The sequence below is a fragment of the Salmo salar genome, chromosome 17, assembly GCF_965601325.2.
Source record: "Salmo salar chromosome 17, fSalSal1, whole genome shotgun sequence".
In the NCBI taxonomy this organism is placed as follows: Eukaryota; Metazoa; Chordata; class Actinopteri; order Salmoniformes; family Salmonidae; genus Salmo; species Salmo salar.
This window is the reverse complement of record NC_138307.1, coordinates 82,604,119-82,627,999: the sequence shown is the minus strand read 5'-3', so window position 1 is coordinate 82,627,999 and position 23,881 is coordinate 82,604,119. Positions and strand designations below refer to the sequence as shown.

At 46.7% G+C, this 23,881-nt stretch overlaps 1 protein-coding gene across 2 annotated transcripts in view; it reads right to left on the bottom strand.

The window, feature by feature from the left end:
* The window catches only part of LOC106598353 (cullin-associated NEDD8-dissociated protein 1), a 68,566-nt gene that overhangs the window by 11,217 nt on the left and 33,468 nt on the right, over positions 1-23,881 (bottom strand). Inside the window, exons 6-17 of one of the 2 annotated variants that reach the window (XM_082964255.1) lie at positions 23,445-23,550; positions 22,855-23,000; positions 14,837-14,988; positions 14,461-14,601; positions 11,372-11,513; positions 6,557-6,675; positions 6,286-6,383; positions 5,821-6,083; positions 5,269-5,642; positions 4,072-4,227; positions 2,378-2,473; positions 33-253 (exon numbers count right to left, since the gene is read on the bottom strand). In XM_082964255.1, the coding sequence (XP_082820381.1) occupies positions 33-253; positions 2,378-2,473; positions 4,072-4,227; positions 5,269-5,642; positions 5,821-6,083; positions 6,286-6,383; positions 6,557-6,675; positions 11,372-11,513; positions 14,461-14,601; positions 14,837-14,988; positions 22,855-23,000; positions 23,445-23,550 (2,014 nt within the window). Of the gene's footprint in view, positions 1-32; positions 254-2,377; positions 2,474-4,071; positions 4,228-5,268; positions 5,643-5,820; positions 6,084-6,285; positions 6,384-6,556; positions 6,676-11,371; positions 11,518-14,460; positions 14,602-14,836; positions 14,989-22,854; positions 23,001-23,444; positions 23,551-23,881 lie in introns of both variants that reach the window. The other variant, XM_082964254.1, reaches the window with a different exon arrangement.

Here is a 23,881-nt window from a genome sequence, read left to right as displayed (position 1 = left end):
GTTCCACCTCTCTAACCGCTGGACTATCCTACCTGATGATCTCTTTGAGCGAGTGTAGCAGCAGATACTGCCTCTTGGGCTGTCCTGAGATCTCCCCCAGAACGAAGGGCAGGTATTCCGGCAGGTTGCCCACGGCGATGGATCCTAGGGCGTACGATGCGGCAGACTTGACCTCTTCAGAGGAGGAAGAGAAGGCGTCCAGGATGACCGTCTTGAGCTCTGGTTGGCCGCTCAGGTCTACGTGGTGTCCCACCTACCACAGAGACAGATATTAATGATTCCCTCACTACTGATACTAGCCCACGACATCTGATACTAGCCCACGACATCAGATACTAGCCCACGACATCAGATACTAGCCCACGACATCAGATACTAGCCCACGACATCAGATACTAGCCCACGACATCAGATACTAGCCCACGACATCAGATACTAGCCCACGACATCAGATACTAGCCCACGACATCAGATACTAGCCCACGACATCAGATACTAGCCCACGACATCAGATACTAGCCCACGACATCAGACACTAGCCCACGACATCAGACACTAGCCCACGACATCAGACACTAGCCCACGACATCAGACACTAGCCCACGACATCAGACACTAGCCCACGACATCAGACACTAGCCCACGACATCAGATACTAGCCCACGACATCAGATACTAGCCCACGACATCAGATACTAGCCCACGACATCAGATACTAGCCCACGACATCAGATACTAGCCCACTACCAGCAAAATCCCTATTAGTCCCACTACCAGCAAAACCCCTATTAGTCCCACTACCAGCAAAACCCCTATTAGTCCCACTACCAGCAAAACCACTGTTAGTCCCACTACCAGCAAAACCACTGTTAGTCCCACTACCAGCAAAACCACTGTTAGTCCCACTACCAGCAAAACCACTGTTAGTCCCACTACCAGCAAAACCACTGTTAGTCCCACTACCAGCAAAACCACTGTTAGTCCCACTACCAGCAAAACCCCTGTTAGTCCCACTACCAGCAAAACCCCTATTAGTCCAACTACCAGCAAAACCCCTGTTAGTCCCACTACCAGCAAAACCCCTGTTAGTCCCACTACCAGCAAAACCCCTGTTAGTCCCACTACCAGCAAAACCCCTGTTAGTCCCACTACCAGCAAAACCCCTGTTAGTCCCACTACCAGCAAAACCCCTGTTAGTCCCACTACCAGCAAAACCCCTGTTAGTCCCACTACCAGCAAAACCCCTGTTAGTCCCACTACCAGCAAAACCCCTATTAGTCCCACTACCAGTAAAACCCCTATTAGTCCCACTACCAGCAAAACCACTGTTAGTCCCACTACCAGCAAAACCACTGTTAGTCCCACTACCAGCAAAACCCCTGTTAGTCCCACTACCAGCAAAACCCCTATTAGTCCAACTACCAGCAAAACCCCTATTAGTCCCACTACCAGCAAAACCCCTGTTAGTCCCACTACCAGCAAAACCCCTGTTAGTCCCACTACCAGCAAAACCCCTGTTAGTCCCACTACCAGCAAAACCCCTGTTAGTCCCACTACCAGCAAAACCCCTGTTAGTCCCACTACCAGCAAAACCCCTGTTAGTCCCACTACCAGCAAAACCCCTATTAGTCCCACTACCAGTAAAACCCCTATTAGTCCCACTACCAGTAAAACCCCTATTAGTCCCACTACCAGTAAAACCCCTATTAGTCCCACTCCCAGCAAAACCCCTATTAGTCCCACTACCAGCAAAACCCCTATTAGTCCCACTACCAGTAAAACCCCTATTAGTCCCACTACCAGTAAAACCACTACCAGCAGCAATAAAACTACAATTTTTGTACCCCTTTTTCTCCCCAATTTCATGGTATCCAATTGGTAGTTACAGTCTTGTCTCTTCGCTGCAACTCCCGTACGGACTCAGGAGAGGTGAAGGTCGAGAGCCGTGCATCCTCTGAAACACAACCCAACCAAGCCGCACTGCTTCTTGACACAATGCCCACTTAACCCGGAAGCCAGCTGTACCAATGTGTTGGAGGAAACACCGTACACCTGGCCACCTTGTCAGCGTGCACTGTGCCCGGCCTGCCACAGGAGTCGCTAGTGCGCGATGGGACAAGGACATCCCTGCCAGCCAAACCCTCCCCTAACCCAGACAACGCTGGGCCAATTGTGCTCCGCCCCATGGGTCTCCCGGTCTCGGCCGGCTGCGACAGAGCCTGGACTCGAACCCAGAATCTCTAGTGACACAGCTAGCACTGCGATGCAGTGCCTTAGACCACTGCGCCACTCGGGAGGCCCACAACTATAAAATGACTTGGACATGCACACACACCTTCTGTTTATTTGAATAGTTGTATTTCAAAGGGTGACCCACCTCTCCCAGTGACAGCAGGGCCAGCAGCCTGATGGAGTCTGTCGACCGAGAGTTCTTCACATCCTGGATGAACTGGCCGACCACGGCAGGACCCTCCTACAAATACAAACCAAACTTTATTTCAAATGCATTAAATACGGAAAAAGCCTTTAGGGCACCCCACCCCTAGTGATCACATTATAAAACATTCTGTTAAGATAATGAACAAACAAAGAAACAAAAGAGGAAATAGTCAAACCAAAAATCTGAGATTGAAAAAAACACCAAAACAAAATAGACAATAAAAGTCCTCCAGGAGAACAGAACACAGGAAGGAGGTCTGAAAGTCCTCCAGGAGAACACAGGAAGGACATCTAAAAGTCCTCCAGGAGAACAGAACACAGGAAGGAGGTCTGAAAGTCCTCCAGGAGAACAGAACACAGGAAGGAGGTCTGAAAGTCCTCCAGGAGAACAGAACACGGGAAGGAGGTCTGAAAGTCCTCCAGGAGAACAGAACACAGGAAGGAGGTCTGAAAGTCCTCCAGGAGAACAGAACACAGGAAGGAGGTCTGAAAGTCCTCCAGGAGAACAGAACACAGGAAGGAGGTCTGAAAGTCCTCCAGGAGAACAGAACACAGGAAGGACATCTAAAAGTCCTCCAGGATAACAGAACACAGGAAGGAGGTCTGAAAGTCCTCCAGGAGAACAGAACACAGGAAGGAGGTCTGAAAGTCCTCCAGGAGAACAGAACACGGGAAGGAGGTCTGAAAGTCCTCCAGGAGAACAGAACACAGGAAGGAGGTCTGAAAGTCCTCCAGGAGAACAGAACACGGGAAGGAGGTCTGAAAGTCCTCCAGGAGAACAGAACACAGGAAGGAGGTCTGAAAGTCCTCCAGGAGAACACAGGAAGGACATCTAAAAGTCCTCCAGGAGAACAGAACACAGGAAGGAGGTCTGAAAGTCCTCCAGGAGAACACAGGAAGGACATCTAAAAGTCCTCCAGGATAACAGAACACAGGAAGGAGGTCTGAAAGTCCTCCAGGAGAACAGAACACAGGAAGGAGGTCTGAAAGTCCTCCAGGAGAACAGAACACGGGAAGGGCATCTAAAAGTCCTCCAGGAGAACAGAACACAGGAAGGAGGTCTGAAAGTCCTCCAGGAGAACAGAACACAGGAAGGAGGTCTGAAAGTCCTCCAGGAGAACAGAACACGGGAAGGAGGTCTGAAAGTCCTCCAGGAGAACAGAACACAGGAAGGAGGTCTGAAAGTCCTCCAGGAGAACAGAACACGGGAAGGAGGTCTGAAAGTCCTCCAGGAGAACAGAACACAGGAAGGAGGTCTGAAAGTCCTCCAGGATAACAGAACACAGGAAGGAGGTCTGAAAGTCCTCCAGGAGAACACAGGAAGGGCATCTAAAAGTCCTCCAGGATAACAGAACATAGGAAGGAGGTCTGAAAGTCCTCCAGGAGAACACGGGAAGGAGGTCTGAAAGTCCTCCAGGAGAACAGAACACAGGAAGGGCATCTAAAAGTCCTCCAGGATAACAGAACATAGGAAGGAGGTCTGAAAGTCCTCCAGGAGAACACGGGAAGGAGGTCTGAAAGTCCTCCAGGATAACAGAACACAGGAAGGAGATCTTAAAGTCCTCCAGGAGAACATGAATACAAACATAACACAGGAAGTATGTCTAAAGGTCAGTAGAACAGTGAACCCACATCAGGACAGGCGCGGGTCAGGGCGGCCACACATTTAGCGATAGAGTAGTAGGACTGTTTGTGTGTCAGAGCAGCACTCTGGGCGTAGACTGGACCGGTCAGCATACGGAGCAGGTCCATGTAACCCAGAGAGGATGTCCCTGTACCCACCAGAGCCTGGGAGAGGACACAATAATACAGCTTTTAATACAACCCTAACCCAGAGAGGATGTCCCTGTACCCACCAGAGCCTGAATATAGAAGAACAGAATACAATTTACTGAGTGCTACAATACTGCTGGGTCAGAGAGGGGTGTTTAATAAATTAACATTGAGCAGTGACACTTCTAGATATGAAGTTGAACATCTATAGAACATCTTCTATTAGGGACAAAGTAGGCCCTAACTCCCTGATCATCTATTAGGGACAAAGTAGGCCCTAACTACCTGATCATCTATTAGGGACAAAGTAGGCCCTAACTCCCTGATCATCTATTAGGGACAAAGTAGGCCCTAACTCCCTGATCATCTATTAGGGACAAAGTAGGCCCTAACTACCTGATCATCTATTAGGGACAAAGTAGGCCCGAAACACCTGATCATCTATTAGGGACAAAGTAGGCCCGAAACACCTGATCATCTATTAGGGACAAAGTAGGCCCTAACTACCTGATCATCTATAGGGACAAAGTAGGCCCTAACTCCCTGATCATCTATTAGGGACAAAGTAGGCCCTAACTACCTGATCATCTATTAGGGACAAAGTAGGCCCTAACTCCCTGATCATCTATTAGGGACAAAGTAGGCCCTAACTACCTGATCACCTATTAGGGACAAAGTAGGCCCGAAACACCTGATCATCTATTAGGGACAAAGTAGGCCCAAAACACCTGATCATCTATTAGGGACAAAGTAGGCCCTAACTACCTGATCATCTATAGGGACAAAGTAGGCCCTAACTCCCTGATCATCTATTAGGGACAAAGTAGGCCCTAACTCCCTGATCATCTATTAGGGACAAAGTAGGCCCTAACTCCCTGATCATCTATTAGGGACAAAGTAGGCCCGAAACACCTGATCATCTATTAGCGGATTTTACAAGCGGTTCACAAACTATTTTACAACACAGTACCTCAATTGAACTCACCCACCCGCTGTCCTAGACATTTAGATAGCATTCCCTTATCTGTTGAAACTGGAACTGGTAACCATGCGTACCTGGAAGAACTCTAGCATGGCACTGAGGGCCCCTCCCTGCAGCAGAGGAGACCTGACCAGAGAGATGAGCTCTGAGAGGATGGATGACCCCCCGATCTTAGCCAGGGAGAGAGGGTGGACCCGGGCCAGGGTGGTCAGGAAGCTGATGACCATCTGAGACACATGCATGTCGCTCTCGCTGATCAGCGGAGGCAGTTCGGCCAGCACCGCGTCGATCATGGCCGGAGTCACGCTGTCGCTGTAGTTCTTCACCAGGATGTCCAGCGCTGCCAGGGTGCTCAGTTTCAGCGCCCGCTGGTTCTTACGCAGAAACGACGCCAGGATGGGCACTGCCTCGTCAAGGATAGGTCGAAGGTCGATCTTCAGCGTGGAGCCTGTGATTAGGGATGATAGCAAGTATGAAAATAATATACACACACACACACACTCTCTCTTATCTAGCAGGGAAACTGATTTATTAGTAACAACTTGTTAAGCCATTTAAAAAAATCTGCCCTCATCAACAGATTCTGAAAATTGGCCGTATGGACTCCAACATCATCCCCTCCCAACCTGCGATGAGCGTGAGGGCCTTGACCGTCGTCAGTCTGGTAATCTCATTCTTCAGGCGCTCCAGGAAGATGTGCAGCGTCCCAGGGAGGTCGTCCCCCAGGCTGTCTCCTAGGTTACAGATGATCTGACCCATACAGGAAATGGCCCTCTCCTTCACTTCCTGGTCGATGTCGGCAGCCTTGAGGCGTTTGATGGTGCAGGTGAAGAGGTCCGTGATGTAGGGAGAAGCATCGAAGGTGTCTCTCTCCGGCTGGTCCAGAGGTCTGAGAGGTTTCACATTGACAAAAGCTTCATTTTCCCAAACCGTGTCACGAGGTTGCAGCAGATTAAAACAAAAAACGTACAGACGGAATGAAAAGAACAGCAACACTCACCTGAAGTTACCTCTGGTAAACCAGGTAGTTATTCTACTAAACAAGAGAACACATCAATACAGGTGTATTAGAATAGACCAGATAACCTTACCTGATGACCTTGACCAGCTGTTGGCTGACCAGCAGGGCCTCAGAGGTGATTTTATAGAAGGGGTCTCCTACACACGCCACCACGGGCGGCACCAGGGCCTGTGGAGGTCAAAGGTTAGACAAGTTCATTCAAGTGTCACTTCACAATTGACAAGACATTTTACAGATACATTTAAAAAAAATGGTGAATGGACCAGTCAGTGAGATTTCTGAGACTATTTTAAAAGCACTGATAATCCATGATATCATCAACATCAGTCCTATTATCCAACCTGGACATGGGGGTGGAAGACTTGAGGCTGGTGGTTACATAGGACCACATACAGACAGGACAGGGCATCGATCTTCAGGTTGGACGAGCTGGACTTGTCGTTGAGAGAGAAGATGATTCCTGTTGGGAGAGAGGAGATTAGGTTAGTTTAGTCAATATGAACATTTAGGGAGGGTTTCCCGGACACAGATTAAGTCTATTCCTAGAATAGTTCCTCCATTGAAAGTGCTTTTCAGTCCAGGACTGGGTGGAATGTGTGTCTGGGAAACCGGCCCAATGAATTAGAATATTAAAAGGAAAGAAGAGAAACAGCTGAGAGAAGCGGTGCTGGTGAGGTCAGAAACCTGACACGTGTTTCAGGGAACAGAAAATAAAAATGAGGGAAACAGAGAGCTTAATTACTAAAAATATAAGGTTTCCAGTACGAGTCAATGCGACCACAGGAAGGTTTCCAGTACGAGTCAATGCGACCACAGGAAGGTTTCCAGTACGAGTCAATGCGACCACAGGAAGGTTTCCAGTACGAGTCAATGCGACCACAGGAAGGTTTCCAGTACGAGTCAATGCGACCACAGGAAGGTTTCCAGTACGAGTCAATGCGACCACAGGAAGGTTTCCAGTACGAGTCAATGCGACCACAGGAAGGTTTCCAGTACGAGTCAATGCGACCACAGGAAGGTTTCCAGTACGAGTCAATGCGACCACAGGAAGGTTTCCAGTACGAGTCAATACGACCACAGGAAGGTTTCCAGTACGAGTCAATACGACCACAGGAAGGTTTCCAGTACGAGTCAATGCGACCACAGGAAGGTTTCCAGTACGAGTCAATGCGACCACAGGAAGGTTTCCAGTACGAGTCAATACGACCACAGGAAGGTTTCCAGTACGAGTCAATGCGACCACAGGAAGGTTTCCAGTACGAGTCAATACGACCACAGGAAGGTTTCCAGTACGAGTCAATACGACCACAGGAAGGTTTACAGTACGAGTCAATGCGACCACAGGAAGGTTTACAGTACGAGTCAATACGACCACAGGAAGGTTTACAGTACGAGTCAATACGACCACAGGAAGGTTTACAGTACGAGTCAATGCGACCACAGGAAGGTTTCCAGTACGAGTCAATGCGACCACAGGAAGGTTTCCAGTACGAGTCAATGCGACCACAGGAAGGTTTCCAGTACGAGTCAATACGACCACAGGAAGGTTTACAGTACGAGTCAATGCGACCACAGGAAGGTTTACAGTACGAGTCAATACGACCACAGGAAGGTTTACAGTAAGAGTCAATACAACAGGCTGATGATCAGCCTTCTTTCAGATCCTCCACTCCCCTGGTGGAAAACACAAAATAACCAGATAGCTTCTCATTGTAATGTATCCTAAATAATCCCATTGTATCAGCGGTGGGGTACTGAAGCAGTGCAGTGGTACTGTAGAATGGAGTTTGGAGGAGCATATTGGGGAAACTAGAAAAACTGGTTTCACCCCAAAGTCATTTAGAAAGGACAGAACAAGATATTAAACCTTCTCTGTTGCCTTTCGAGGTATGCCATTTAACTCTGAACAAGCCCTAATAAAATCACTTGTATTTGCCTAAAGGGAAAGGAGACACTATGGCTGCAACCTGCAATAACAACATGCAAAAGTACCAATCCATCCATTCCTCTAGGGTAACACGTTGACTAGGTCAAATAATTCATTTTCTACTTCAGCATCTTTCCTGTCAACTCAATAACTCTCATTCCACTAAAACGTGAAAGGCATTTAATGTCATAGTTTCATAAGTCAGTCAGCCTCCGTCAGAGAGAGTGACCTCCAGACCAGATGGATGAGGCTGAAGAACGTGCCCAGGGCGGGAGCCTTGTTCCTGGGACCGGCACAGAGATGTTGGGTGAGAGCCCAGGCTAGCCCGGGGTAAAAGTCTGGCAGGAGTGAGATCAGAATCTCGGGGTGCCAACTACTGCCATTGTGCCCTTGAGCAAGGGATGCTCCAGGGGAAATGTAGCTCTGTAGCTGATCCAACGCTGCTTCCAGCCTCTCGTGTGTGTGTGTGTGTGTGTGTGTGTGTGTGTGTGTGTGTGTGTGTGTGTGTGTGTGTGTGTGTGTCTGGGGGACAAATTTCAGATTCACATTCGGTACACCCATGTAGTACCGGGTCAGACCCCCCCCCCCCCATTGCCTCCAGAACAGCCTGAATTCTTCAGGGCACTGAAACATTGCTGAAATTGGTATCAAGTGACTGAACGTGTGACGGGAAAACATTCCCCACACCATTATACCACCGTCACCAGCCTGTACCGTTCACACCAGGCAGGATGGGACCATGGACTCATGCTGCTTATGCCAAATCCTGACTTATGTAAGGATTTGTCGGACCAGGAGATTTGTCGGACAAGGCAATGTTTTCCTACTCCTCAGTTGTCCAGTGTTGGTGATGGCCTGCCCACTGGAGCATCTTCTCCTTGTTTTTAGCTGGTAGGAACCCAGTGTTGGTGATGGCCTGCCCACTGGAGCATCTTCTTCTTGTTTTTAGCTGATAGGAACCCAGTGTTGGTGATGGCCTGCCCACTGGAGCATCTTCTTCTTGTTTTTAGCTGATAGGAACCCAGTGTTGGTGATGGCCTGCCCACTGGAGCATCTTCTTCTTGTTTTTAGCTGATAGGAACCCAGTGTTGGTGATGGCCTGCCCACTGGAGCATCTTCTTCTTGTTTTTAGCTGATAGGAACCCAGTGTTGGTGATGGCCTGCCCACTGGAGCATCTTCTTCTTGTTTTTAGCTGATAGGAACCCAGTGTTGGTGATGGCCTGCCCACTGGAGCCACTTCTTCTTGTTTTTAGCTGATAGGAACCCAGTGTTGGTGATGGCCTGCCCACTGGAGCTGCTTCTCCTTGTTTTTAGCTGATAGGAACCCAGTGTTGGTGATGGCCTGCCCACTGGAGCCACTTCTTCTTGTTTTTAGCTGATAGGAACCCAGTGTTGGTGATGGCCTGCCCACTGGAGCCACTTCTTCTTGTTTTTAGCTGATAGGAACCCAGTGTTGGTGATGGCCTGCCCACTGGAGCCACTTCTTCTTGTTTTTAGCTGGTAGGAACCCAGTGTTGGTGATGGCCTGCCCACTGGAGCATCTTCTTCTTGTTTTTAGCTGATAGGAACCCAGTGTTGGTGATGGCCTGCCCACTGGAGCCACTTCTTCTTGTTTTTAGCTGATAGGAACCCAGTGTTGGTGATGGCCTGCCCACTGGAGCATCTTCTTCTTGTTTTTAGCTGATAGGAACCCAGTGTTGGTGATGGCCTGCCCACTGGAGCATCTTCTTCTTGTTTTTAGCTGATAGGAACCCAGTGTTGGTGATGGCCTGCCCACTGGAGCCACTTCTTCTTGTTTTTAGCTGATAGGAACCCAGTGTTGGTGATGGCCTGCCCACTGGAGCATCTTCTTCTTGTTTTTAGCTGATAGGAACCCAGTGTTGGTGATGGCCTGCCCACTGGAGCATCTTCTTCTTGTTTTTAGCTGATAGGAACCCAGTGTTGGTGATGGCCTGCCCACTGGAGCCACTTCTTCTTGTTTTTAGCTGATAGGAACCCAGTGTTGGTGATGGCCTGCCCACTGGAGCATCTTCTTCTTGTTTTTAGCTAGATAGGAACCCAGTGTTGGTGATGGCCTGCCCACTGGAGCATCTTCTTCTTGTTTTTAGCTGATAGGAACCCAGTGTTGGTGATGGCCTGCCCACTGGAGCCACTTCTTCTTGTTTTTAGCTGATAGGAACCCAGTGTTGGTGATGGCCTGCCCACTGGAGCATCTTCTTCTTGTTTTTAGCTGATAGGAACCCAGGGTGGTCGTCTGCTACAATAGCCAATCCGTGACAAGGACCCACGAGTTGTGAGTTCCGAGACGCTGTGCTGAGCCGTTATTTGCCTGTTTGTGTTCCACCTGTTAGCTTGCACCATTCTTTCCATTCTCCTTCAACCTCTCTCATCAACGAGCTGTTTTCACCCACAGCACTGCTGCTGACTGGACGTGTTTTGTTTGTCACACCATTCTCTGTAAACCCTAGACACTGTCGTGCGTCAAAATTCCAGGAGGCCGTTTCTGAGATAGTGGAACCGTCACACCTTAGGTTACCCATTCTAATGGAACAGTAACTGAATGCCTTGATGCCTGTCTGCCTGCTTTATATAGCAAGCCACAGCCACACGACTCACTGTCTGTAGAAGCAAAACATGTTTTCTGAACGGGGTAGTGTAGCTAATAAACTGCCCACTGAGTGCAAGTTATATTGTACATAACTGGTACGAGGACAGGGATATGTAGTGTGAGGGTAGGGTAGTAACCTACCTGGTACGAGGACAGGGATATGTAGTGTGAGGGTAGGGTAGTAACCTACCTGGTACGAGGACAGGGATATGTAGTGTGAGGGTAGGGTAGTAACCTACCTGGTACGAGGACAGGGATATGTAGTGTGAGGGTAGGGTAGTAACCTACCTGGTACGAGGACAGGGATATGTAGTGTGAGGGTAGGGTAGTAACCTACCTGGTACGAGGACAGGGATATGTAGTGTGAGGGTAGGGTAGTAACCTACCTGGTACGAGGACAGGGATATGTAGTGTGAGGGTAGGGTAGTAACCTACCTGGTACGAGGACAGGGATATGTAGTGTGAGGGTAGGGTAGTAACCTACCTGGTACGAGGACAGGGATATGTAGTGTAGTAACCTACCTGGTACGAGGACAGGGATATGTAGTGTGAGGGTAGGGTAGTAACCTACCTGGTACGAGGACAGGGATATGTAGTGTGAGGGTAGGGTAGTAACCTACCTGGTACGAGGACAGGGATATGTAGTGTGAGGGCCCCAGGCAGCACGTTGACCAGCTCCGTCAGCATGTTGAAGCAGCACTGCCGTGTCTTGACACTTTTCTCCTTCATCTGCTTATGCAGGGCCTTAACGATCATTGGCACCTGCAGCAGCACCCGGCGGGAGGGAGAAATATCAGACATACTACTGACTAATACATACTAGAACTACCACTAGGAGAAATATCAGACATACTACTGACTAATACATACTACAACTACCACTAGGAGAAATATCAGACATACTACTGACTAATACATACTAGAACTACCACTAGGAGAAATATCAGACATACTACTGACTAATACATACTAGAACTACCACTAGGAGAAATATCAGACATACTACTGACTAATACATACTAGAACTACCACTAGGAGAAATATCAGACATACTACTGACTAATACATACTAGAACTACCACTAGGAGAAATATCAGACATACTACTAACTAATACATACTAGAACTACCACTAGGAGAAATATCAGACATACTACTGACTAATACATACTAGAACTACCACTAGGAGAAATATCAGACATACTACTGACTAATACATACTACAACTACCACTAGGAGAAATATCAGACATACTACTGACTAATACATACTACAACTACCACTAGGAGAAATATCAGACATACTACTGACTAATACATACTACCAACTAGGAGAAATATCAGACATACTACTGACTAATACATACTACCACTAGGAGAAATATCAGACATACTACTGACTAATACATACTACCACTAGGAGAAATATCAGACATACTACTGACTAATACATACTACAACTACCACTAGGAGAAATATCAGACATACTACTGACTAATACAGACTACAACTACCACTAGGAGAAATATCAGACATACTACTGACTAATACATACTACAACTACCACTAGGAGAAATATCAGACATACTACTGACTAATACATACTACAACTACCACTAGGAGAAATATCAGACATACTACTGACTAATACATACTACAACTACCACTAGGAGAAATATCAGACATACTACTGACTAATACATACTAGAACTACCACTAGGAGAAATATCAGACATACTACTGACTAATACATACTACAACTACCACTAGGAGAAATATCAGACATACTACTGACTAATCCAGACTACAACTACCACTAGGAGAAATATCAGATATACTACTGACTAATACATACTACAACTACCACTAGGAGAAATATCAGACATACTACTGACTAATACATACTACAACTACCACTAGGAGAAATATCAGACATACTACTGACTAATACATACTACAACTACCACTAGGAGAAATATCAGACATACTACTGACTAATACATACTACAACTACCACTAGGAGAAATATCAGACATACTACTGACTAATACATACTAGAACTACCACTAGGAAGGACAAATAGACATACAACTCTCTCTACCCTCTGTGTGTGTGTGTGTATTAACATAGGAGTATTACATTGGTGTGATGCATTAACCTGTCTGGGCTAGGGGGCAGTATTTTCATGGCTGGATAAAAAAACGTACCTGATTTAAACTGGTTACTACTCTTGCCCAGAAACGAGAATATGCATATTATTAGTAGATTTGGATAGAAAACACTCTAAAGTATCTAAAACTGTTTGAATGGTGTCTGTGAGTATAACAGAACTCATATGGCAGGCAAAAACCTGAGACAATTCCAAGTAAGAAGTGGCCTGTCTGCGATTTTGTAGTTGTCCTTTTGCTTGTCTATCGAAACTACAGTATCCATGGGGTTGTGTTGCACTTTCTAAGGCTTCCATTGGCTCTCTAAAGCCGCCAGAAAGCGGATTGGGGCATCTCCTATCTCTGGGCAAAGTATAGTAACTCAGTTTGTCAGTGGTCTGCCTGAGGACAAAGGGAATGGAAATGCGCGTTCACGAGACCTCGCCATTTTTTATTTTCCTCTTTGAATGAATACAGTATTGTCCGGTTGGAATATTATCGCTATTTTACGAGAAAAATACCATAAAAATGTATTTTAAACAGCGTTTGACATGCTTCTAAGTACGGTAATGAAACATTTTGAAATTTTTGGTCTCGAAATGCATTCGCACGTTACCCTTTGGATAGTGACCTGAACGCACGAACAAAACGGGGGTATTTGCACATAACTATGGATTATTTGGAACAAAAACAACATTTGTTGTGGAAGTAGCAGTCCTGGGAGTGCATTCTGACGAAGAACAGCAAAGGTAATCCAATTTTTCTAATAGTAATTCTGAGTTTAGGTTGCCTCGAACTTGGCGGGTGTCAAATTAGCTAGCCGTGATGGCTGAGCTATGTACTCAGAATATTGCAAAATGTGCTTTCGCCGAAAAGCTATTTTAAAATCTGACATAGCGGTTGCATAAATGAGTTCTGTATCTATAATTCTTAATGTATTTTGTCAACGTTTATCATGAGTAATTTAGTAAATTCACTGGAAGTTTTGGGTGGGAATGCTAGTTCTGAACATCACATGCTAATGTAAAAAGCTGTTTTTTGATATAAATATGAACTTGATTGAACAAAACATGCATGTATTGTATAACATAATGTCCTAGGAGTGTCATCTGATGAAGATCATCAAAGGTTAGTGCTGCATTTAGCTGTGGTTTTGGTTTTTGTGACATATATGCTAGTTTGAAAAATGGCTGTGATTATTTGTGGCTATGTACTCTCCTAACATAATCTAATGTTTTGCTTTCGCTGTAAAGCTTTTTTGAAAATCGGACAATGTGGTTAGATTAACGAGAGTCTTATCTTTCAAATGGTGTAAAATAGTCATATGTTTGAAATATTTAAATTATTGCATTTTTGAGGTATTTGTATCTCACGCCACGTGATTCCACTGGCTGTTGAATAGAGTGGGACGCTAACGTCCCACCTAGCCCATAGAAGTTAATACAGGTAACCAGGTAGTACTTTTAAGACCAGGCTAGCAGGGAACGTGCCAAACTAGACTGAAATTGTGTATTCTGAAATATCACACTGGTCTGGGCAGTGCCTCTCCCTCTGTGTGTTTTACCTGGTTCTGCAGCATGGTGAGTGGAGTCTCTCCCTGTTCCATGGCATCTGGGTCACACAGCCAGCTCTGAGCAGGACGTGTCTGTTTCAGCAGCGACAGGTAGGCATGGAACACGTCAGCCTTCACGTTCTCCTCCCGCTCCTACAATCCAGCAATCAATACATCAGCCAATACATCAGTCAGTCAATCAAATGTATTGATAAAGCCCTTTTGTGACAACTGTTGATATTAAAGTGCTTTTACTTCTTAGTAACCCAGCCTAGACTCAGAGAGCAAACAAAAACACAAAACAGATGCCCAACGGCTAGGTAAAACTCCCTGGAAGATGTAGACCTAGAGGAACACGGGGGTAGTGTGTGTGTGTGTGTGTGTGTGCCTTGAAGCGGGCGATGAGCGCGGGCGACACGGTCCGGTAGAACTCTGGCAGCATCTCGTGGCGTGTGCTGACCACGGCGTCCAGACACTTGGCGGCCGCACGGCGAACCTTCCAGCTCATGTCGTCGTCGTCGCTGTACTCATCATCACTTCCTGTAAAGGTCAAAGGGTGGTGGTGGTGTGAGGTTAGAGACTTAACACAGTCTAGCAGTAGTTATTACAGAGAATGAAAGAGTTAAATGCTTCTGTAAGCATTGTGACCATGTCAGATATGCACATTAGCTGGTAGAAAACACAAACATCTCAAACACAGGTTATACACAGCTCATCCACCAGTCTAGAACGACCACCTGACTACCACAAACACTACTGTCATCACATGGTTGTTCCAGGTCAAGACATTATCACTGCCTAACCTCAAATCCTTCCAATGACATTTGACCTGTGAAGTTTGACAGAGATACACTCATCACAGACTGGGAGGCTAGTCCCAGCACTGTGCTGCCCTGGGCCTAATAAGACTGGGAGGCTAGTCCCAGCACTGTGCTGCCCTGGGCCTAATAAGACTAGGAGGCTAGTCCCAGCACTGTGCTGCCCTGGGCCTAATAAGACTAGGAGGCTAGTCCCAGCACTGTGCTGCCCTGGGCCTAATAAGACTAGGAGGCTAGTCCCAGCACTGTGCTGCCCTGGGCCTAATAAGACTGGGAGGCTAGTCCCAGCACTGTGCTGCCCTGGGCCTAATAAGACTGGGAGGCTAGTCCCAGCACTGTGCTGCCCTGGGCCTAATAAGACTGGGAGGCTAGTCCCAGCACTGTGCTGCCCTGGGCCTAATAAGACTAGGAGGCTAGGCACTGTGCTGCCCTGGGCCTAATAAGACTGGGAGGCTAGTCCCAGCACTGTGCTGCCCTGGGCCTAATAAGACTGGGAGGCTAGTCCCAGCACTGTGCTGCCCTGGGCCTAATAAGACTAGGAGGCTAGTCCCAGCACTGTGCTGCCCTGGGCCTGTTTACAAGCTAGCTACACACAGTCAGTCAGTCAGTCAGCACCATGAATTATTAAAGGAACCAGCCAATAGGAATAAGTAGGAATATGATTTATGGATGACTGGCAAACTGTGCTAAAACATAGTGCTGTAGACGATATGAGCAACACTCCAGGCTCCACAAAAACTCATTGTTGTCAAGAGCCATTTTATAAATGAAATACTTCAGCATTCTGGGAGCACACATTATGGTTGGTGGAGAGACATGACAACCAGAGAGTGTGTGAGACAGGGGTACAGAGAGGAGGAAGGGGACAGATAGGAGGGAGAGGACAGAGAGGAGGGAGAGGACAGATAGGAGGGAGGGGAGGGAGGGGACAGAGAAGACAGAGAGGAGGGAGAAGACAGAGAGGAGGGAGAAGACGGGAGAGGAGGGAGAGGGAGGGAGAGGACAGAGAGGGAGGGAGAGGACAGAGAGGGAGGGAGGGGACAGAGAGGGAGGGAGGGGACAGAGAGGGAGGGAGGGGACAGAGAGGGAGGGAGGGGACAGAGAGGGAGGGAGGGGACAGAGAGGGAGGGAGGGGACAGAGAGGAGGGAGGGGACAGAGAGGAGGAAGGGACAGAGAGGAGGGAAGGGACAGAGAGGAGGAAGGGACAGAGAGGAGGAAGGGACAGAGAGGAGGGAGGGACAGAGAGGAGGGAGGGACAGAGAGGAGGGAGGGACAGAGAGGAGGGAGGGACAGAGAGGAGGGAGGGACAGAGAGGAGGGAGGGACAGAGAGGAGGGAGGGACAGAGAGGAGGGAGGGACAGAGAGGAGGGAGGGACAGAGAGGAGGGAGGGACAGAGAGGAGGGAGGGAGGGGACAGAGAGGAGGGAGGGGACAGAGAGGAGGGAGGGACAGAGAGGAGGGAGGGACAGAGAGGAGGGAGGGAGGGGACAGAGAGGAGGGAGGGACAGAGAGGAGGGAGGGACAGAGAGGAGGGAGGGACAGAGAGGAGGAAGGGACAGAGAGGAGGGAGGGACAGAGAGGAGGGAGGGAGGGGACAGAGAGGAGTGAGGGACAGAGAGGAGGGAGAGGAGGAAGGGGACAGAGAGGAGGGAGGGACAGAGAGGAGGGAGAGGAGGAAGGGGACAGAGAGGAGTGAGAGGAGGAAGGGGACAGAGAGGAGGGAGGGAGGGGACAGAGAGGAGTGAGAGGAGGAAGGGGACAGAGAGGAGGGAGGGAGGGGACAGAGAGGAGTGAGAGGAGGAAGGGGACAGAGAGGAGGAAGGGACAGAGAGGAGTGAGAGGAGGAAGGGGACAGAGAGGAGGAAGGGACAGAGAGGAGGGAGAGGAGCGACTCAGCAACACAGTACAAGACGCACCCGTCTGGGAGGAACAGTGTTACAGGAGAAGACTCAGGCGAAAGCTTCAAGAAGGTGACAACACAAAAGCCTGTCTGGTCCTCAGTCCTCACACTGCTAGTGATGACAAGAGCCATCTCTATGAGCTGTAGTAGAAGTAATGACAAGAGCCATCTCTATGAGCTGTAGTAGAAGTAATGACAAGAGCCATCTCTATGAGCTGTAGTAGAAGTAATGACAAGAGCCATCTCTATGAGCTGTAGTAGAAGTAATGACAAGAGCCATCTCTATGAGCTGTAGTAGAAGTAATGACAAGAGCCATCTCTATGAGCTGTAGTAGAAGTAATGACAAGAGCCATCTCTATGAGCTGTAGTAGAAGTAATGACAAGAGCCATCTCTATGAGCTGTAGTAGAAGTAATGACAAGAGCCATCTCTATGAGCTGTAGTAGAAGTAATGACAAGAGCCATCTCTATGAGCTGTACTAGAAGTAATGACAAGAGCCATCTCTATGAGCTGTAGTAGAAGTAATGACAAGAGCCATCTCTATGAGCTGTAGTAGAAGTAATGACAAGAGCCATCTCTATGAGCTGTAGTAGAAGTAATGACAAGAGCCATCTCTATGAGCTGTACTAGAAGTAATGACAAGAGCCATCTCTATGAGCTGTACTAGAAGTAATGACAAGAGCCATCTCTATGAGCTGTAGTAGAAGTAATGACAAGAGCCATCTCTATGAGTTGTAGTAGAAGTAATGACAAGAGCCATCTCTATGAGTTGTAGTAGAAGTAATGACAAGAGCCATCTCTATGAGTTGTAGTAGAAGTAATGACTGGAGGTCTGCTGAAAGCAGCTGCATTACCTGCTCCAATAGCAGTCCTCCATTCAGCCTGTAGATAATAACATTCAGTCTCATGACAAGGCAGGAGGGAGACAGAGGGAGAGAGAGAGACAGAGGGAGAGAGAGAGGCAGAGGGAGAGAGAGAGACAGAGGGAGAGAGAGAGACAGAGGGAGGGAGAGAGACAGAGGGAGAGAGAGAGACAGAGGGAGAGAGAGAGACAGAGGGAGAGAGAGAGACAGAGGGAGGGAGAGAGACAGAGGGAGAGAGACAGAGGGAGAGAGACAGAGGGAGAGAGACAGAGGGAGAGAGACAGAGGGAGAGAGACAGAGGGAGAGAGACAGAGGGAGAGAGACAGAGGGAGAGAGACAGAGGGAGAGAGACAGAGGGAGAGAGAGAGGCTGGCTGGCTGGCTTCAATATTTACTAGCATTATTCTAGGTTGATTTCACAGTGCTCATGCGTGGCCAAGCAACAGATTGTCTTTCTGGCTGAGCTCTTACAGTCATAGCAACAAACGACACACTAACAGTGTCAGTGCAGTGGGGACTTACAACTGGGGGTTTATTGTGCACAGTAAGAGTCCTGAAAATGGAAGACCATTTAATAGATAGAACTAACTTCTCTCACACTGAGGCAGATCTCTAAACAGAAACCTAAGTCCTAAACACATGAGTCCTACACACCTCTTCTGAAGTGGTGAAGAGTCCTGTACACACACACCTCTTCTGAAGTGGTGAAGAGTCCTGTACACACACACACACACACACACACACACACACACACACACACACACACACACACACACACACACACACACACACACACACACACACACACACACACACACACACACACACACACACACACACACACACACACACACACACACACACACACACACACACACCTCTTCTGAAGTGGTGAAGAGTCCTGTACACACACACACACCTCTTCTGAAGTGGTAAAGAGTCCTGTACACACACACACACCTCTTCTGAAGTGGTGAAGAGTCCTGTACACACACACACACCTCTTCTGAAGTGGTGAAGAGTCATATACATACACACAAGTCTCTTCTGAAGAGAGGAAGAGTCCTGTACACACACACACACACACACACACGTCTCTTCTGAAGAGAGGAAGAGTCCTGTACACACACACACACCTCTTCTGAAGAGATGAAGAGTCCTATATACAGCTGTGTGACATGTTTCCATGTTCCTGAACGTGTCACTTTACACGTCACATACAGTTGAAGTCGGAAGTTTACATACACCTTAGCCAAATACATTTAAACTCAGTTTTTCACAATTCCTGACATTTAATCCTAGTAAAAAAATCCCTGTCTTAGGTCAGTTAGGATCACCACTTTATTTTAAGAATGTGAAATGTCAGAATAATAGTAGAGAGAATGATTTATTTAAACTTTTATTTCTTTCATCACATTCCCAGTGGGTCAGAAGTTTACATACACTCAATTAGTATTTGGTAGCACTGCCTTTAAATTGTTTAACTTGGGTCAAACGTTTTGGGTAGCCTTCCACAGGCTTCCCACAATAATTGGGTGGATTTTGGCCCTTTCCTCCTGACAGAGCTGGTGTAATGGAGTCAGGTTTGTAGGCCTCCTTGCTCACACACACTTTTTCAGTTCTGCCTACAAATTTTCTATAGGATTGAGGTCAGGGTTTTGTGATGGCCACTCCAATACCTTGACTGTGTTGTCCTTAAGCCATTTTGCCACAACTTTGGAAGTATGCTTGGGGTCATTGTCCATTTGGAAGACCCATTTGCAACCAAGCTTTAACTTCCTGACTGATGTCTTCAGATGTTGCTTCAATATAGCCACAAATTTCCTGCCTCATGATGCCATTCATTTTGTGAAGTGCACCAGTCCCTCCTGCAGCAAAGCACCCCCACAACATGATGCTGCCACCACCGTGCTTCACGGTTGGGATGGTGTTCTTCGGCTTGCAAGCCTTCCCTTTTTCTTCCAAACATAACGATGGTCATTATGGCCAAACAGTTCTATTTTTGTTCCATCAGACCAGAGGACATTTCTCCAAAAAGTACGATCTTTGTCCCGATGTGCAGTTGCAAACCGTAGTCTGGCTTTTTTATGGCGGTTTTGGAGCAGTGGCATCTTCCTTGCTGAGCGGCCTTTCAGGTTATGTCGATATAGGACTCATTTTACTATGGATATAGATACTTTGTACCTGTTTCCTCCAGCATCTTCACAAGGTCTTTTGCTGTTGTTCTGGGATTGATTTGCACTTTTCGCGCTAAAGTACGTTCATCTCTAGGAGACAGAACGCGTCACCTTCCTGAGCGGTATGACGGCTGCGTGGTCCCATGGTGTTTATACTTGCATACTATTGTTTGTACAGATGAACGTGGTACCTTCAGGCGTTTGGAAATTGCTCCCAAGGATGAACCAGACTTGTGGAGGTCTACACATTTCTTTCTGAGGTCTTGGCTGATTTCTTTTGATTTTCCCATGATGTCAAGCAAAGAGGCACTGAGTTTGAAGGTAGGCCTTAAAATACATCGACATCTCCAATTGATTCAAATTACGTAAATTAGTCTATCAGAAGCTTCTAAAGCCATGACATAATTTTCTGGAATTTTCCAAGCTGTTTAAAGGCAACTTAGTGTATGTAAACTTCTGACCAACTGGAATTGTGATACAGTGAATTACAAATGAAATCATCTGTGAACAATTGTTGGAAAAATGACTTGTGTCATGCACAAAGTAGATGTCCTAACCAACTTGCCAAACTATAGTTTGTTAACAAGAAATGTGTGGAGTGGTTGTAAAACGGGTTTTAATGACGCCAACCTAAGTGTATGTAAACTTCCGACTTCAACTGTATACTGTACACACACACACACACACACACACACATCTCTCCTGCAGTGATGAAGAGTCCTATAGGTCTCTCCTGAAGTGATGTAGAGTCCTATATGTTACTCTTCTTAACAAGTGGAGGAGGTTATAATTATAGCTGTGGCAGTACCTTTCATGATTGTCCTTGAGGGGATGTAAATAAAGTTGTAGTAGGCTTGGGCGGTATACAGATTTTCATACAGTCATACGCTCTTCTGCCATCCCGGGATTTAGACCATTACCAACATAGCACACAAGGTGGCGCTATAAAGATAAGCCCACTGGGTCTCTGCTACCAGAATGCTAACAAAATTAGCACAAGTAATCGCAAAAAACACATAGTTAAACGCTAACGAGCGTACGCGAGCATAAACTAATTGCGAAGACAGGCAAATCCAGCTCATAAAGTTCCACAAGCATAGCTAGTAGCTAGCGGATGTAAAGTTCCACAAGCATAGCTAGCGGATGTAAAGTTCCACAAGCATAGCTAGCGGATGTAAAGTTCCACAAGCATAGCTAGCGGATGTAAAGTTCCACAAGCATAGCTAGCGGATGTAAAGTTCCACAAGCATAGCTAGCGGATGTAAAGTTCCACAAGCATAGCTAGCGGATGTAAAGTTCCACAAGCATAGCTAGCGGATGTAAAGTTCCACAAGCATAGCTAGCGGATGTAAAGTTCCACAAGCATAGCTAGCGGATGTAAAGTTCCACAAGCATAGCTAGCGGATGTAAAGTTCCACAAGCATAGCTAGCGGATGTAAAGTTCCACAAGCGTAGCTAGCGGATGTAAAGTTCCACAAGCGTAGCTAGTAGCTAGCGGATGTAAAGTTCCACAAGCATAGCTAGTAGCTAGCGGATGTAAAGTTCCACAAGCATAGCTAGTAGCTAGCGGATGTAAAGTTCCACAAGCATAGCTAGTAGCTAGCGGATGTAAAGTTCCACAAGCATAGCTAGTAGCTAGCGGATGTAAAGTTCCACAAGCATAGCTAGTAGCTAGCGGATGTAAAGTTCCACAAGCATAGCTAGTAGCTAGCGGATGTAAAGTTCCACAAGCATAGCTAGTAGCTAGCGGATGTAAAGTTCCACAAGCATAGCTAGTAGCTACCGGATGTAAAGTTCCACAAGCATAGCTAGCAGATGTAACGTTCCACAAGCATAGCTAGTAGCTAGTGGATGTAAAGTTACACAAGCATAGCTAGTAGCTAGCGGATGTAAAGTTACACAAGCATAGCTAGCGGATGTCATTTTCGGTGAGTGTGGACATTTACAAGCAAAAGTGAATTTTTTTGCAAATGAACAAAGTTGTGACATGCTTTTCTGAAAGAAGAGCAGCGTGTACACACGGAGCAGAGGGGAGAAGAACGGATGAGAAACAAAACTAGCAGGAAGCACAGGGACAAAATGGCAGCTGTTCAGATACCTCCTCCAGAGCTCTGTGACTTCTGGCAGAAAGCCATCAGAAGATATCTGATGGTAAAGATTTAGTAGTGAATTACATCCAAGTGTAACTTCATCACCTGATGTGCTGGACAACAGACTCAGCGATAAACACAGAACTCTACGGACTCACCAGCTCCATCTTTCTCCTGTTGTGCTTTTTACAAAACACCTGACTACTTTAACTGTTCTGGGGAACTAATGGAAAATAATGTGACAGGTGAAGAACGCCACCTGCTTTATCTCCTAACGCGTTGAAGTATTAACTTAATAAGCAGCTACAGATATTCACATTTATTAAAAAATAAAATAATAGACGGTATTGAAAAACTATCCTGTGGCTATTTACAAATACCACCAAAGACTTCTTGATAATCTGAATGACACTAACCTGGATACATAAACCTGAGGTTGAATGACCATGAGCTCGCAGTACCTTCAGTCTTCTTTGTGTGTGTGTGTGTGTGAGTGTGTGAGTGTGTGAGTGTGTGAGTGTGTGAGTGTGTGAGTGAGTGAGTGAGTGAGTGTTTACCTTGATAGTCTTCGTCTGCTCCGTCGGCATCCATGGCATTCTCATCTTCATCCTCATCATCGTAGTTATAGTTAGGGTCGTAGGTCAAATACTTCAGACAGATGCTGATGACAGTGCCCACATGTGGATAAACCTCCTTTGGACACCTGGAGAGAGGGAGAGATTGAAAAGTCATGGTTGAGTTCCGTTTAGTTTCCACTACTAATAAAAAGACTCCCATCTCTCAGCCTTTCTTCTCCTCGTGGTAATCTGGGAGGACAGACAGCACCACAGTAATCTTTCAACACTAGTTCTCCCTCTCTCCCTCCCAAACACTTGTTTGATGTAATCCATAAAAGGCACAAGATAGAACGGATGAAAGGGTTTCTAATCACAGAAACAGTGGGAGGCTAAACGTAGAAGAGAAGAGAGACTAGAGTATCCAATCACAACACAGGTCAAACACTTTAGGGTGAACGTGAATAAACTACCCAGTTCACTGAGAATTCTGGGATTCATTTTTCTGTCCTTCTGTGTTTGTTTCTCTGAACATAAAAACAATACCCCTCACTAGCTCTGAAGCCGTTTAAAATAGGACGTCTCTCTCTCACCTCCTGACGAAGGACTCGAAGGCCTGGATGCAGTATTCTCTCAGCTCATCATCGTCTATGTTACAGAACTTCACCACCAGAGGAATGATCTTCTCCAAGTATTCACCTGAGGACACACATGTTAATCATTCCATTAAAACTGAATGTTAGCTGTCAATCCATTAGTAACAACTTCATATTCTTTCATCTAATGTGACATGAAGGGAAGCAAGCCCCTGACTTCAAAAAAAAAAAGCCCAGAACTCACTGAGAATAGCAAATTACAAGTTACAGCTAGATAAAGGCTTTTGTGTTTTAAGCAAAATTGTAGAGCGAGCTCTTTCAAGATCACAAGAAAAGTTAATTAAAACAGGGGATGGCAGGATATGGAGAGACCGGAGGGAGAGCGGGGAGAGAAATAGTTTTGGAGTGTTGCTCTTCACTGAAGTAATCTTGCA